The following is a 17218-nucleotide window of genomic DNA, read 5'->3' on the forward strand; positions in this document are numbered from 1 at the left end:
TCCTGCTGATAACTGAGAGGCTGTGAGCAGACTTTGTGTCAAACAGGTTATGGATTTGTCTTTCGGCTCTAGGCAGGAATAGTCCGTGCTAAGCCATGACCCTGTTGCCAGAAGTCTGCTGATCGCCCTCTCTCCGTTTGCCTTTGGTGCTCATACAGGTATGAGCAAGAGCAGGCACTGGTCCAAGAGGAGTTGCTCCGGCTGGCCAAAAGAGAAAGGGAAGCAGCCAGTGAGGCCTTGAATACTGCCCTTCAGCGGGAAAGGAACAACACTAATGAAGAGAGGGAGAGAGCAGCCCAGCTGGTGAGTAACAAAAAACTCCAGTATGTTTCCATACAGGACAGGGTAAAAGCCCTCCGCTTGAGGGGATTCATTTAATGTCACTTGTGTGGTGAGCTTAGAAACCATGATTTAGGCTGAAGCACACATCACCTCCTAACTCATCACTTACGTTGGGCTTACACTGTAGCTGGCAAGCTACACTTGCAGCATGTCTTGCAGTGATGCCTTTCCCTGCAAGCTTGGCTTTAGCATAAGCAATGCCTGTAACTGGGGACACCTTTACATATGGTGGGTCAGTGTGGTGTGTGTGTATATGGCGTCGTTGTCTGAGCTAGAGAGAGCTCTACCAAGTGTATAAAATGAATGTTTCGATATATACAGAATCGGATTCTGCTGACCTAATCTATGCTGAAACTTAGCTCCATTTTTCCAGAGTATAATTGTGCAAATACCCAAAGTAATAAAAAGTAAGAATGAGTTCTGTTGTTTGAGTCTCTTACAATGCTGGTAACAGAAGAACAGTTATAAAACTATTTAAAGTGTTGCAACATTCTGAAGAAGACTTAAGATTGATTTTTTGGGGACCAGGAAGCATAAACCCCTTTTGTACACATCACTGACTCCCAAATCCAGAGTATAATTGTGCAAATACCCAAAGTAATAAAAAGTAAGAATGAGTTCTGTTGTTTGAGTCTCTTACAATGCTGGTAACAGAAGAACAGTTATAAAACTATTTAAAGTGTTGCAACATTCTGAAGAAGACTTAAGATTGATTTTTTGGGGACCAGGAAGCATAAACCCCTTTTGTACACATCACTGACTCCCAAACCAATCTGTTCTTGACCAGTAGGCAGACTTAGTTTCTGGGGACTTCTTGCTGCAGCCTTTGCTATTAGTCAGGCACCTTGGTGTTGCTGAGATAACCCGTTGGGTTTTTGTCATACCAGTGCTGAGAAGAGCCCTGATGGAGGCAGAAGCACAGTGAGATGAGCCTGAGTAAAGCAAAATGCTTATGTCACTACAGTAGATTGAGGTTGTCATTGGTGCTTAATAATCACAGGATACTATTTTATATTGTTTTCTTTTAAATGCTAGCGTTGCTATGGCAATGGTGTACTGCCTGTAAACAATGCAGTCTTACTGGAACTTCCACTTTTTCCTGACCTGCAGTGGTATGAAGTGTCAGGGTGTGACAGGTGGGATTATGCTTGCCACAGTGAGCTCAGATTGCTTGTTCATTTAGACTGCGATGTTGAAACTGCTTATTGAGAGAACAAGACTAAGAGTAATTCTCCTTGCCTGGTATGCGTTAAAAGGATGGTTTAGCGAGCGGACAGACTTGAGTAACGATGGTCTTTATTGTGTTCCTTTCATCTTACCGATCTGTCGCGTTAAAAGGATGGTTTAGCGAGCAGACAGACTTGAGTAACGATGGTCTTTGTGTTCCTTTCATCTTACCGATCTGTTGCATGCTTTTGGTTTAACTGAAGAACCTTTCTATGAGCATATTTTTTCTGTATGTTGAATGCTCATAGGCATGGCTTACCCAGGTATGTGACTTGGCTGTGAAGCATTTTGAGGTTATAATACAAAGGTATTTCAGGGGACTGAATAGATAAAACATGTAAGAATGGCCATAGTGGTTCAGACAGAAGGTCCTTCTAGGTATAGACCATCGCTGACAGTGATCCATAGAAGCTGCTTACAGAGAGCACGAGAACAAGGCAGGTGTATAGCAGTATTTCCCACCTGTATACCCTCAACTTCTGCCATTCTGGGGCTTAGAGGCGTCTTCAACGAGAGGTGTTTTCACCTTGGTGGTTAACAGTCCTTGATGGAATTGTCTTGCGTGAATTTGTCTGTTTATGGTTTTGGACCCACTTGTGCTTTTTGACTCCATGATAACGTTTGCATGTGGTTGGGTTGATTGGTGTCTGAGATTGCTCTCCTGGATGCAGCTTCTGAACGGCTGCTGTGTCGTAGGGGATTTCCTCTTGGCAGATTGTACCCTAGCCACAGGAAGTTGTATGATTGCTGAGCTGTAGGATAATGATGTCTGAGGCAGGTGACTGCCGTTCCTCTGCATAGGACATCGGCGTAGGATGTTTGGGTCAGGAGATGCAGTACTAACTCTCTTTCCACTAGAAAGAGAATAGTCTCTTTATGAATGTATAGCTTTCATATGGGAGGGAAGCTAGTGGATTTGTTGTCCAGTCTAAAGATGTGGCCCAGCTCAGTAGAGCCCTGCTCTCCCGCAGAGTAATCCTGGAGAAATGTGACTAGCAGAGTCACACAGTATTTGTGAAGTGTAAAGACGGCACCTCTAAAATGAGTTGAGACCTGACTTCTAATATACAAAAGCTGTTCTGTTATCTGAATTAGCTTTTTATTGTGCAGTGTTGCATACCTGGATACTGCATACTTGACGCTCTGCAAAAAACTGATCAGGCTCTCCTTCTGTATCCCATAAAAGATAGTGACCATGGAGTGTTAGCCCAGAACGTGTTGCAAGAATGAGAAACTGTTAAATTTCATTGCTCTTTAACTATCTCTTGATCAGTTGTAAATTTAAGATTCTTACAAATGGAATAGTCTAGCCTGTCCTTGCAAAGATGAGGTCAAAGCTATTGTCTGTCGGCTTCTAGATGTCTTCCTAAGCAGGAACTGTTTTTCCCAGCCTTGTAAATTATTGGGATCCCTATCAGACTTGCTTTATCTCAGCTACAGTTTCCTTTTGGTCATGGTTACCTTATTGCATTGTCTTAATCCTACTCAAATCATATGTCCTTTTTCTTCCGGTATCATTTTATTCCTTTATTTGGAAAAGGGCTTGAGTGTTTCTTGCTCACTCTTCTTTTTAGCCCTAGCGTGTGAGGCAAATAATGGGTATGAGTTGCTCTTTCATCTCTTCTGTGTCAGTCTTCTCTTTCAGGTAGAAGACAGCAGTGGAACCCTAGGGACCTAGTGGTACTCCGGGTGCAGATGGAAATGATCTGCTCAAAGTTATAAGGAAACAACTTCCAGGGTTTTTGTTGTTGTGACCTACTAGGGAAGCCAGAGAAAAATGGGACAACTCCAGTAAAAGAAATAGCAAATGAATAATTTACTTCTAGCAGCACTTAATTTAGTAAAAATTGAAACTCATGCCACATATAATTAGGAAGGTTTGTTTTATTATTATTTTTTTAATATTTGCGGTAAGATCTTGAGCTGCCCTGTGCCTTTAACCTATCTATAATTTGGTGATTAGTAGCCTCCTCTTGTACAGTTGTCTCCAGTAGTGCTGCAATATTCTCCTTTAACCTTACCACTTGTAGACCATAAATCCAGTAATGATAGCTGTATTTTGAAATGATTTAATTTTGATTGTGCTGAACGTCGCTTGTCATTTAATCTGTTCTTTGATTTTCATTAACTGACTTTTATTATTGGCAATATTGCTACGAAGCACTTCTCCAGTCTTATTATATAGTGCACATTCCTGAAGAGAGCATGGACTACAACTAACCTTTGATAAAGAACTTGCGGTCAGCTGCTGAGGACAGTTACTTCATCATTTATGGGGTAGGGTGCAGATTAACTTCTTCTTAGTTTTTTGTGGTTTGGTTGGTTTGTTTTGGTTTTGTGGTTTTTTTTCATTTTGTTTTTTTCCTGAAGTGATACACTGGTTGCAAGAGGGATTTAGAGTTAAGTACCTGGGTCCTGTTCTACATTTTTATCGTGATCTTCCTTTTTTTTTAAATGACTTTGAACAAGCTGCCTGGCTTCTAGATACCTTAGGTTTTGAGTAGTACTCCTTAAAGTTTTAGTTTAAGAAGCAAAGTAGCTCTGTAAGTAGAAACACTGCAGCATTCACTTCCTTCTTTGAATATGGCTTTTGATTAACCGTGTGGGACTGGCTCAAACGGAAGTAGTCTGCTAAGCTGCTGCAGAAGGACTCTCACCAATTTATATTAGAGAGAAAATGTTTTGTTTGTTTGCACAGCACTGCAGGATCGTGATGCTGACTGGACTCTCTGAATAATTTAATGCTGTGAGTACTTAAAATACAACAGGGATTATATGTACAGTACTTCACAGCAGGGCCTAGGGTGTTTAACTAATGCTTGTAGCATGCCTTAAGTCTCATGTGAAATATCCAAGAATTAATACAGGTATCTTTAAATCCTTTTTTATTTCTAGCATGAGTAACTTACAAAATTGTCATAGTCAAGTTATTTCATTACTTCACTGTGTTGTGAATAGTCTCACCTTTCCCCTGTACCAGGAGTATTTCCTTTTTCATTTCCAATTAATCAAAACCTCTTCTCTCAACTTCTCGGTTCTTTCGGCTTTCTTTTTTTTTTTTTTTTTCCCCCCCTCCTTCTTACCAACAAAAGAAACTTTGCAAGCAAAGCTGCTCTTTTTTCTCCTTTCTGCTTTTGTAATCTCCTAAGGCTGTGCAGCATATGCATCATGAGCCTCTTGGAGCCGGCGACTCCCTGCCTGATGGTTTTCACTGAAACCTTTGAGACAAATCAATGTGGAATGGGGATGGAGAAAAGCAGAAGCTGGGGGGGGGGGAATAAACGCGATTAAGCGAAGACATCTCATTACTACTCTAGAAAGGGAGGATTATAACTTATAAAATAGGAGGATCTCATTTAGGGGCCATGTGTGCCTGTGTTATCAGGACAGAGGGAGAGCAAATAGAATAAATGAAATTAATACTTTGAAAAGAAGCATTACCCGGATTTGAGAATTGAACTAATATGATTTGTGCAAAGCCCTGAAGTTCTTATCTCCCCATTTAATACCCCTAGGATAATGGGTTTGTCAGAGTTATTGACCAAAAGTCGTCATCTTCTGTCCCACTTTGAAAGAATGAATTCAAAACTGGGGTGATGGTAGGACAAACTTTGCACCATGATCAGCTTTTTCAGACAAGACTGATGGGCATTGGTTGCTGCATGAAAACAGACTGAACACAGAATTCCTAAATAGCTGGGAAAGCATTTCTCCAGCTGTTGATGACGAATAGCTTCCTATTCCCAGTGTTCCTGGTCATGGCCTGCTCACTGACTTGCTGGATGGCAACTTTTGCTTTCTGGTGGCTCCAGCATTGTACTGTTGTGATTAGCGTGGCCCGAAATATAAGCGTGGGAGGAAATACAAGGATTTAGGGTTTGTCTCTGGTTGCTTCAGTAGCTGATTATAATTGGTCATAGGTTGTTGGATTCTTTCAGGTGATTTCTTGCCCAGAAATAATTTCTTTGCTCTTCAGATCCTCTCTTCTCTTGTTGATTCAGGAGAGAAGGGCTGAAGGAGGAATACTGGGTGGGGAATGCCTTTGATCAGGACTGTGGGTTTTGATATTGGTGTCATATTGTGAATGTGGGATTCTGAACTCTTGGACTTTGCCTGTGGCATGTTTTGGACACTGGCACCCTTGGTTTAGTGTATATTGGTCTGCTGACATTTTCACTGGTGCATTTTCTTCCTCATTTCAAAGGATGTGGAGGTAAAATTACTTAGAGTTGCTGAAAGCAGCACAAACAGTCCATTCATAGATTGATGCAATGGAGGAGAATTTTGGTGGTAGTAGGGGAGTGGTCAGGTAGAGTAGAGTTTTCTTTTTGGCCTTGTAGGGGTGGAGGAATGATAAAATTGGCCCATTCATGGGAAGTTTTCCTTAGGTTTCTAGTCACGGATGAAGCTTCAAGCCAATCTTGCTTACATTTTTTGCTGCGAATTGTCCATTGCTGTTGGGTGGTACCAGCTGTAGATGCAGTTGAGCTGGTGCTGAAGATGGCTTTAGAAATGGTGCTGAACATGATTTAGTTTTGTTAAGGCTTTCATTTACTTTGTGTTAAGCTGGGGATCAGCTTCATCCTGGCTGATTAACCATAGGTAAGCGTCTCTAGATTAGATAGGGTTTTTGTTGCGCGTAATCTCGTATCATTGTGACAAGCTGGAGAGACCAGCTGAGATCCAGTAGTAGCACGGCGTTTGAAACTGTGACAGCATGGGGCCATCAGTGAAGTGAGACTGCTTTTTTTTTGAGGTCAGGCCTCTAGCGTCAAAACTTGTCATTTTTGACTCCCTGTTTATTTGAGTTGATGTAATGAAAGGTACTGTCTCTGTGAGCTTTGCATTATGGTTTGGATAGTGTTCGCATCAGGGCTAGTTTTGTTAGTCCTGTTGGCTCTGCAGCTAAACGTAGCACATGGAGCTAAAACCCTCTCTTCCTAAAGTTGCAACCCTCTATGTAGGAAATTCCAATCTGTAGAAAATTCTGAGGAATAGATTGGCTCTGGGAGGAGACATCGCTAAGGCAAATCTTGGGTTTTAGTGTTTTAATGTCTCTAAATGTTTCTTGATTGAAGTTTTTTGTGGGTTTAACAGAAAACATTGATTTAAATCAGAAAGTATAGAGGCTTGTTTTAAATTATAGTGCAAAATGCGGAAAAAGCCCATTCATTTTTTTCTCCAAGTTTGATTTTCATTGATGTAACAGTGATTAACAACAAGTATCTACACGTATTTACAAAAGGAATGATACCTTTTTTTTTTCCAGTTTAATTTTTTGGTTTTCTTTGGGAAATGGCTAGTGCATTTAGTTTCTAGAACATTAATTCCCTCATACAGTGTGGGTACCGCCAGTTGTGGGAGCAGTCCCTCCCGTTGAGTGTTGTACCCTGCAGTTTGGCTATTTGCAGAACATTCACATACTGCATGTCAGACACTTGTATACCTACCCTTAGTGCAGGCAAAACCAGCTAAGGAACTCTGACTAGGTTAGCAGGACTGGCATTATCTTTGGCTAGAATTTGCAATGCAGTTGTTTTCAATTGTTTTAACTGTAAAACTGCCTTTTAAATGTGTTGATACAAATGGAAAGATGTGGTTTTTTGGTTTAAGCCTTAATGATTTATTACAAAATGTTGCAAGCTATTGATAGGGGAATTTAAGTAGCTAGGCTGAGTAGTGTCAAACCTTGTTCCTTCTATCCCTCTCATTCTTGCTGTCTGAGCTACAAGATACTTTTCTAGACTTTCCTTTGAAGAACACATACTCGTGTGTGGAGTCTTTAAAGTTAGTGGTCTGTTATCTTGTAGTCTTTGGCCAGAACATCCCTCCTTTTCCCCTGCAGTTGGGTTCCTCTTTGGCTCCTACCTTCTACTGTAGAAACCAGTGGATTTCTGCAGTGAATGAATTACTTCTTTTTATGAAACCATTAAACATTTAAGGGTTCCTTATAGAAAGTAATCTTGCAATATTAAGTGATGTACTTCATAAAGGTTTGCATTAAGTTTAAGCTTGGCACGGTGAGCTTCTACATGTCTTCTACCTCCAACAAGCTAATAACTTCTGGTCTCTGGAGCGTCAGGGAGGTCTAAAGCACTTTTAGAGAATGTGTACGACAATGAATCCAGGAAGTAAAACCAAAGCCAAACCAAAAGAAAACCTCCTCTTTCTCAATCTTCTCTTAAGGGAAGGCAAAGCTGTTATCTGGCTACAGGTAAGATGCTGCCTATGTACTCCTTATTTTCCCTGCTACTCTTGCTATGATTTTTCAGACGTCTATTGCATTTTTTTAACAACTTCCAGTTTCTGCAGCTAGTCTTTTATCTCCTGACTGAAGGTTAATTTGTGTTTGGAGGGTTTTTGCAGATTTCAGCAGCTGATGGTTGTTTGAGCTTCTCATTTTTGTAGTCTCTTGGGCTAAGGGACCTTATCACAAGGTTGGCCTCTTTTTAAATCCTACTGCTGCAACAAATTGAAGTTGTCTGTGATGCTGCCTACTTCCCCTGTCTTGTCTTCAATTCTCCTGTGCCCATATTTCACACTTTTTTTTTTGTCTACCAAGTTCATGTACTCCACAGAAACTTCTTCCAGATTCATTTGTTCTGACTTAAGGTTACTGTAAAGCCGTTCCATCATTTAAAAAGTGAAAGATAAGATTAGCCTTCCTTTTCCCCTATCTATAACTACAAAATATTCATAAAGAAATAAGAGAATAATATGTTGATATTATTCCATGAATGGTCCAGCAAAGCTAGTACTGCATCTTTTTTTTTTTTTTTTTTTTTTTCTGCCAGACTACTATGGAGTAGTAGAATTCTGTTCTAATTCTGCAGCTAATTTTGGGGGCATAAGCAACAGAGATTTGGTAATGCATCAGGGTGTTTCAGAGGGCTTTCCTTTCCTACAAGCCAGCCTTAGTCAAATGTGGTATGGTTTGTGGTATGAGATTGTCACAGGTATAAAGGCTGAGAGTGTTAGAAGAATGTAGTTCCCACTAGCTTGGTTAAACTTTATTTTTGGAGTATGATTTTGCTTGTCTGTGTTTTGAGTATTTGTGTTATTACATATGTCTACCTTAGTATTTGATGATAGCTTTCTAGCAGTCATTGTGTTCTATCTAAAAAATGACAGTGTTTGAATCTTGAATCAATGATCCTTGATCACTGGAAATTTTCCTGATGTTTCTGACTGGAAAACGTTAGTTAAAAAGAGAGCAAGATTATGGATGTAAAGGGCTAATATAATAGCTAGGGAATAGGTTTGCACTGAATCTAACACTTCGATTGCTTTTGCACTCTCGGGTGATGGGGATAAGGTAGCTGACCTGCCACTTGATGTCATTTCTCTTGTATTCCCGAAATGCAATGAAAACTAGCTTTGGTGCTTCTGCCACCTTTTCTTGGAACCTTAATCTGTATGTCTTGATGTGATCCTTGTTGGCAACAGAGGGGTGGTAAAGAAGGTACCTGAGATGGGCAGAGTGTTCTGCGCTGGGTGGTGGTGGGAGGGAGACACGATGCAGGGTTCTTTCTGGGTCTCAGTAAGAAAGGCTGATGAGTGGCTTAATAAAATAGCTGTTTTAATACGAATAGAAAGAGGACTATAGATAGCAAGTAAGTCTTATGTCCCTTCAGATGCTGGGAGCCCTGCTTTCATTGGGCAGACCCTGGATGGTTTTTTTCCATGGCATGCTATGCACATGGAGAGGTTCCTCCTTTTTCTTATTTGAGCAATTATATTCTTACAAGAAAACAACTCTGTTCATAAAGAGATGTTCACATGGGAATATCTTGCTGCTCTTGTTGACAAAGGCACAGTCCCGCAGGGACCACTACCGAGGGGCAGCTGCCTGCAGGCTCCTCTGTTAGGATGCCAAGGAGTTGGCAGCACAAGACAGGCATGAAGGCTGTACTGTATCTGCTTGTGCTGCTCCTGCTCAGGTTAACTGTTCTGTGGATCACCAGCTCCTCGATGTACAGTGGTCCTCCCAGTCAGGATCACTACATTCCACTCCTTCATCCGCATGGTTTACCTTTCTCAAAGATAGGTAAGTTACAGTTTGTATTGGCACGCTGTTCAGCTAATAGGAAGTTTCTTGATGGGCTGGAATGTTATGTGTGATAACACCCGTCAGTGCACAGCACAGACCAGCACGGGGTGTTCCAGCCGGTTCCCATACAGCAGCTTCTCATGGTAACATACGGGCTTCTCAAGCCCCAAGTACCAGGCCCAGCAGGGCAGATACCTCCTGCTCAGGATTACATTTCCTCAGATACAATGTCTTCCACAAGTCTCTGGATACAAATAGCTTTGTTGGATCATACTAGAAGAGGAAGCTGAGTCTACGTGGTATGATGGGAGAAACCAACATAAGCTCTGATGTTATTTCTTTATTTCTCACCTCAAAGAAAAGTTAAAGGAAGCTGATATGAAGAGTAGATTTCACTGAGTCTTTTTCCAGTTTGTTTATATCCTCTACAACAGTTGGGCATCCTCTAATCTGCTTCTATTTGCTGATCTAGTTTATTTTTTATTCTTGTTTGCTTGCCTCTCCCTCCCTCTTTTTGCCTCTGTCTTTTTACTTTCCTAAAACTGCAGGATAGTTTGCTCCTGCTGCTTCTGCTTGTTGGTGGCGTTATCAGGCACGTGTGCAGCGGGTGAGATTGCAAACGCCACTGTTCTCCAGATTCTAAGCATCAGACAATGTTTTACACGGCGTCCCATTCTCTAGCTGGCTGGTTGGACATGATGTTGGTACCTTATCTTCACGCTGACACACACTGGACATTAATAGAAATACATTGCTGAGGCACATGTGTGGAATTTCAAGCAGCCTTTCTGCCTGTGCTTTAGATAGTCTATTGTGTGCTTAACCTCTTGGAAGAGGTTTTGATGAGAAACGCATAATGTTAACTCTTGGGCAGCTGGGTGGACTCTCTTAGAGTTTCTTGTTACAGTCAGCATAATATCTTCCTAATTGCTTGCTGCTTAGGTATTTTGGAGTTTCAGCAGTTTTAAACCTATCTTTCCGTGAGCAATAGTCCTCCTTCCTAATGCAAATTTTTAGGGAAGAAATAGCTATGTGTATTGCACGTGGGAAGGAGGTAGGAAATATGTGCTGCAGAGGGAAGTGGGCTGCCAGCACCCTTGTTTAGCTTTGTATAAAGTCTGTCCCTGTATTATTTTTGGCTCTATGGTTGCCTTACATCAACTGAAAAAATGACCTGGATGCAACTGCTGCTATTTGCCAGGAATTCCTTCTGCTTTTGGAGCACATCAGAAATTTTATTGTTTCCTTTGTACTGTATATGTATACTTTCTCTGCTTGTTTGTTATGACCATCTGCAATTATCTATATTATTTATGAGTACTGAGTAAAACATGATGGAAAGTAGCTTCTTAAAAGGGACTGTACTAAGGGAGAGGAAATGAGCTGATGACTTTCTCTTTGATTTTTAGACAATGAAAATAGAACACCTGCAAGCTTATGAGGGAGAGAAGGAATTAGAGACTTAGCTGGCTTTCTTTTTCTCCTGTCTGCGTGTTACATTGGGGGTTTAGAGCCTTTTTAGCCTTGAAGACTTTGTGATAATGGGCAAACTTGAAGGATGATGCAGTAGGAGTTAAGAGTAAAAATTGATCAAACAGACAGATAGAGCAGGGCTATGTATAATTACTGTCCAAAAGAAAAAAGCTCCATAGTTTAATACCTACTTGAATAGTACATTAGAGTAAGGATACATTTGTTAAATAACCAGTGCTCTTCCAATTAGGACTGAGAGCTTGCCACGTACATTCACTGGATCTTCAGCCTAATGCTTTTGCCATGGAAAAAGTGGTTCACTGTCTAGCAGATGACTTCAAGCCCCTTTCTTTTTCTAAACACATATGCTCGTATCTCTTCTCTCTCCCTTTCTTTCCCTTCTCTCCAGCCTCTGAGCAGAATGGATTTGTTCCTCAGTATTCATCTTGCTATAGCTGTAATTGGCACTGTCGAGCTGAAACTGTGGCTCCCCTCTGTAGCTTCCAAACTTCCAATACACAAATGGTTCCTTTCAAAAGCTGTTCTCTTCCCAGCCGAGGACCTGAGCAACCGTCATTTTTGTATTTTCATATGATATGCTCTCCTATTTTGTGGAAAAAGGGGGATTGGGCATAAGGGTATGCTTTACAAATTAAAAAAAAAACAACCCCAAACACACAAAACCCACAAAAACAACCAAAGAACAAACCACCACAAAACAAAACAGCAGCCTAAAACAACAACAAAAAAACCCTGAAAACAGCAACAGCAAAAACTTATGTCAGCTGTAAATAAACTTGCTTGTTTCTTAAATCCTCTTCCCTAGTTTTTCAGGGTAAAAGAATTTTTTTTCAAGTAGAAAACTTGAAAAAGCATGAGCTTTAAACTGCAAAGCAAACTAAAATTTTAAAGATAATCAATGTCAGTCCAGCCTATAGTTTTCTATAGTTTAAAAAGTTGTCCCCCCAGCCAGCCAGTGTGCCTTTTCCTGTTCAAGGCTCAGCATTTTGCAGTGTAATTTTTCTAAGCTTTGTGCTACTGAAGGTTATCACAGAGTTCTATCAAAACCCTACTTGCCTGTGATTTCTTGTTATACAGCAACCTGCAAAAAGAGGTCTCTGTGGTCAAGTAAGAATTTGCCACTGTTCCTTTACTGTTAAGAGAAGTAGGATGCATCACACCTTTTCCCATCTGATGGCTGTTCAGAAGGCTGTGTTCAGAAGCCGGCGCTCGGGTCACTCTGCCCTTGTTCCAGATCGTCACGAAGGTCTAAATGCAGTCTGGAAGCTGTTGCCAGCCACTTGTTTTCTTTTCTTTAGAACACTTCAGAAGTAGTTCATCAAATTTTATGCGTCTGGGGTAAGAGTTTTCATTGTAATTACTCTAGATAGATTATCAGTTTGTGCCCAAATTAAGTGGGGGCCATTAGCTGTGCTCCTGCTCCAATAATGTAATTCTGCCATAGCAGGCTTATTTTCTAAGGTTAATAAGGAATGTGTTTGAGGCACCTGAAGGGAAAGGAGCTCTAATGGTCTTAACTGCCATTCTCCTCTGTGTAGATTGGACTTGTGTGGTTGATAAATACTTAACTGCCCCAGGCCTTGCTCCCTTAGGAAAGAAAGTAGTTCAGGGGATACCGTGGGTGTTCTTCCCATGGGATGGAAGCGACTAGACAGAAGAGATTTCTTCCAGCATAATCTCTAACATGAATCTTAACCCCTCTTAATTTCAGTGTCAAGTTTCTGTCAAGTATCCCGGTGGGCAGGTAATGATAGATGACAGATTTTTCTGACTAAATGCGCATGCAAGTGCAAGCAAAATTTTGCCTTGTTTGCATACGTGTTTAGAAGTTACACTGGCTTTCTGGACAAGAAATAAGTCTTACTGGGCATTCTTAAACTGCAGTAAAAATTTACATCTTTGTAAGAATGAATAATAAACTTCCATATAATTAGACTAACTTCCAACTGTTGCTCACTAGCCAGCAGATGTTGCTGTTGAGCTTGGTTAGGCATCACTGTTCAGCAAGTCATTTGCCTATTTTAAGAGCTATGGTGCAGACTGATTTGGATCTAAGTTTCCTGCTTGATAATTCATGTCAACTACTGGTAAGTCAATATACTGTCCAGAGAATTAAGGTACATCTTGTGCACGTGTGTGTAAATAAATAAATGATACTAGAATGACATTTTTTGACCTGTGCATTATTTTTTTTCACTTCATGGCTTATTCTGAATTCTTATGAAATTTTCTGCTTTCATTAGCAAAGCAATTTTGATTTGCTTGTTTTTAAAATTATTTTTGAGGGAGGTAGTTGTTGACTTTTCAAGTGAGTCTTTAAAATGTGATAATGCAAATGGTGTCTAATAAACAATCCGTAAAGAGCATATCCTCATTAATACCCCTTTGAATTTAGGATCTGGGAAAATCTATTACCTGCCTCGTGTGCAGCATCTGGGAGATGAGTTATGTGTCTCTTATGTGTCTTACTTGGGGTCAAAACCACTGCTCAGCCCGGTGGCTGCTCTGTGTATTGATCTTGCAGACTCTGTCCTCTGCTCCTCAGTTCTTTGGGATGTGATTCTAGCTGTAGTACTCTTATTTCTGAACTGAAGATTTTTAATGTGCATCTCAGTTGCATGCCAGTGATGATGCCTTCGCTGAGTTCATACTTTTCCTGCTGTGTCGAGAACATTTTCAAAGCAGCAGTGAGTATTTCCTGAAGGTGGCAGTGAAGGGACACCCATGAAGACTCCTTTTGAGGGGTGGACTGGGAGCTGCTGAGCCCTCAAATTGCTTGCATACCATTGAAATGTCTCAGAGTTTTTTTTCTTATTTGTTTTCATTCTGACTCTAGCTTCTGCAGGAGTTACCATAATATTTTTCAGGATGTGTTTACCCTAAGTTTTTGAAGTTCATTGATTTCTATAGAAATACATCATTTGGAGTGGTGAGACCACTATGTACTGCTGTAATTTACAAACTGGAGATGTATGTTGAATCAGCCTTCTTCTATCTTTCATTTTCTCATCATGCTTTCTGGGGCTCGCTTTCATGCTTAAATGCATTTATCTATCAGCTTGCGAAGTTGCTGTGTGTTCAGGCTGCAGAGGGGGGGACATGGTTGTTGAGAAGACCGCACAGGTTTCCACACAAATGATATGGTATGTTCTCAGCCACTTCAGATCTCTCTTTGGTCTTCAGCCATCTTGTTGTTTTCTAGTAGTGCTTCTTGGAGTGGTAGATAACTGCTGCTGAGAGCAAGTCTGGTTTTTGGAAGTGGTGGGAGGAGAGTGGCCGATGCTCTCCTAATGACATCTTGTGCTTGCTGTCAAAACTGGTGTCGCAGCCTCTGTTCCTCAGATCCTCTTTAAGATTCACGGTTTTGACCTACATCCTAGCCTCTTAATTAGATACTACCTACAAAACTTGGTCTGTAAAAATTGACTGTAATATGTGTGTCCCTTTGCCTTTGACTATCTGCGATCAGACTACATAGACTGTCTAAGAAGGCCTGTACTGAAAAACCATTAGAGTTTCTTTCAGCAGAAGTTTGAGATGTATATGCAGTGCCTTTTGTAAAGGCAGTATCTCAGGTCACTCTTCAGTGATATTCTAAGTTTCTGACAGATTTGAGTGATTTGGGGTTTAAAACCTAAAGATGATCTAGCTGGCCTTGGACTAAATGAATTACTGCTTTGAGGGCAGAATCTTCAGGGAGAAGTTGGTGGTTGGCTGGAATCCCTGCAGATTTTTAGGGAGGAGATTTGTATCTTTTCATCTGTTTTCGAGAAGGAGAAACAAGAGTTAGAAAAACCACTTAAAGGTTCAGTTAAGATTTATTCTGGCTGCATAACTGCCTTCCATAATAACTTTAATATGCATCATCCTGAAACTCCTAATTGGCCCTGGTGTTGGCAGGGCTTTCAGACCCAGCAGAATCTCCAACGTTCAGCAGCTTTTAGGAAGGAATGTAGCCAGAGAAGTACAAAAGATGAAATGGCTGCCTTATAAATTCTGACTGACCTTGAGAGTCCTTGTTTTAACAAGCAGGAGGATGATGTTCAGAGCCATCTAGACGAGAGCAGTGGTGGGAGTGTGTGTAGGTGCGCAATTGTTGAGGCAAGAGGAGAGGAAGACCTCGTGGGCTTGGTGGGAGGTGGTGGTTTCGTTGTGGGCCATGTACCTACTTATCCTGTTGTTTCTTTTGCTGGCTGGAGTCTTGTCTGTACTGACACTGATTAAACATGGGGTTTTTAATTCTGATGGATGCTTGTGGGGGTGGGCTATGGAAGATCTGTGGGTTGAAGTAATCCTTTTCGTCAGAGCTGGTATCTTTATTTAGGAAATGATCACAGTCAGTTGTTCCTCTCTACTTAGTGACTGATCCCTATGTGGGCACTCATCAGACAGATCAGAGCCGGAATGAACGGGGAGGCTGAAATTTTCTTTAGCTTCTCCTCTGCTCCCCCTCTGCCTGGGTGGGAGGTGGAAGCCTGCCAGGCTGTTGCGGTGTCGTATCGTTTTTGTGAATGAGGGAGGGCTGTCATTCTCGCTCTCCTGGGCTGTCAGTTGGGCACCTTTCGCAGACCCTAAATTCCCTTTAAAACAAAACATTTGGCTTAGTTTATTTCATTCCATTAAGTAATTTCACTGCTAATGCGTAATTATCTACAGCAGTGACACTTGTCTATGCTTTAATTATCGCAAAGCTGCACAATTCCCCCTCCCCCCTGCCTGGAAGTTGTCACTTGTGCAGGGTGGTTTTGCAGAGATAAGTGTGTAATACACGGCAGTGCTTTGGGTCTCACACAATACTCGGGCAGTTGCTGATTGCCAAATGTAGGCAATAGAAGAGGCAAGGATTTGGGTCTCCGTCTTCTATTAGTGTCTCTTATCCATGTGGAGTGAGAGACATTGGGAAAGAAAAAGCTTATCAAAACTTCATAATATGGGCTTGAAGATAAAGATGTGAGCAAGTGCTGATTGGAGGCATTAAGCTTACAGGTGTTAGGAAAATTTAGAAGCACAAGTATTTATTTTTGTTCTGAAGAAATTTAAGAGATGAAGCATCCACGATCCTGGGCAGCAGCCCAGAAGCCCTGATTGTGTTTGAGAAAGGGTGTTTGTATTTCTCTTTCTTCCTTTTTTTTTCCTGTGTCTTTTTTTTTATCCACTCTCTGTGACCCAGGTTTGTTCCCAACTCTGTTTTCAGTAAACACCCTCTCCGAGTGCAGAAGAGCCCAGTAAAAGTCTTTGGTCCAGGATTTCCTTTATGAGGAAATGCAACTGAGTTGCAGGGTATTTACTCCGAAGTTGAGAGATGATATACCTCCTATTTCTTAATGCCACACTCTCTTTTCTGTTAAGCAGTGATTTTTGTTAGTGGAGGACAAGGGGAGTCCTTTCCAAACAGAGGGCAAGTGGGCAACACGATACTTGTGTCCTTTGAAGGTAAAGATCTGTTTGGGATCAAAATGTTCTTTAAGATATTACTAAAACCTTGCAAAATCTGAACGAGGAAAAAGCTGGAGGGGACTCGTAATTGTGCTTGTCTATTTTCACAAAGCTGAGAGAAGTGGTTGTAGACACCTCATTTAACTTGCAATGATGCACTGAGGTTTGTGGATGAAGAACACCTGGAGCATGTGTCAAAAATACAGCAAATCTTGAGAGGGACCTGATAGAAATGAGGACAGTATGAGGAAGCAAAGCCTGTTTATTATCTTATAATAGATGGAAATGAGGCCATTTATTGGTGTTATCTGCTGGCAGAGACGTTCTGCCAACTACTTTTGTTTGGAACTCTGACCAAGACGTGCAATAGGTAATTGTGTTCCAGCTTCCATCCTGACTTAATTCTTAGGACTGAAATTACTCTCTTTCACATACAAAAGCATTGAATTCTTTTCCTGTATTGTTATGATGAAGGCAATTTCTGGTTGCTGACTGGCAGGAATGAGGAGGGGAGGACATTACAGCTTGTGTTACAGGATGCGTCCTCAGTCCCTACGTATCTGCTGCACTTGGCTGGCAGCAGTGGCACCTGTTTAAGCAAGATTTCTTTGGCCTAGAAGTATGTTGTATATTTTCTGTGGCCCAAGGGCATCATCTTAACTGTGTCAC

At 41.2% G+C, this 17218-nt stretch overlaps 1 protein-coding gene across 1 annotated transcript in view; it reads left to right on the forward strand.

Moving 5' to 3' along the window:
* Positions 1-17218, forward strand: part of CHCHD6 (coiled-coil-helix-coiled-coil-helix domain containing 6) — a 116563-nt gene that overhangs the window by 5356 nt on the left and 93989 nt on the right. Inside the window, exon 4 of the mRNA XM_009889853.1 lies at positions 159-303. Coding sequence (XP_009888155.1) covers positions 159-303 — 145 coding nt within the window. The remainder of the gene's footprint in view (positions 1-158; positions 304-17218) is intronic.

The sequence above is a fragment of the Charadrius vociferus genome, unplaced genomic scaffold (assembly GCF_000708025.1).
Source record: "Charadrius vociferus isolate BGI_N301 unplaced genomic scaffold, ASM70802v2 scaffold257, whole genome shotgun sequence".
NCBI lineage: Eukaryota > Metazoa > Chordata > Aves > Charadriiformes > Charadriidae > Charadrius > Charadrius vociferus.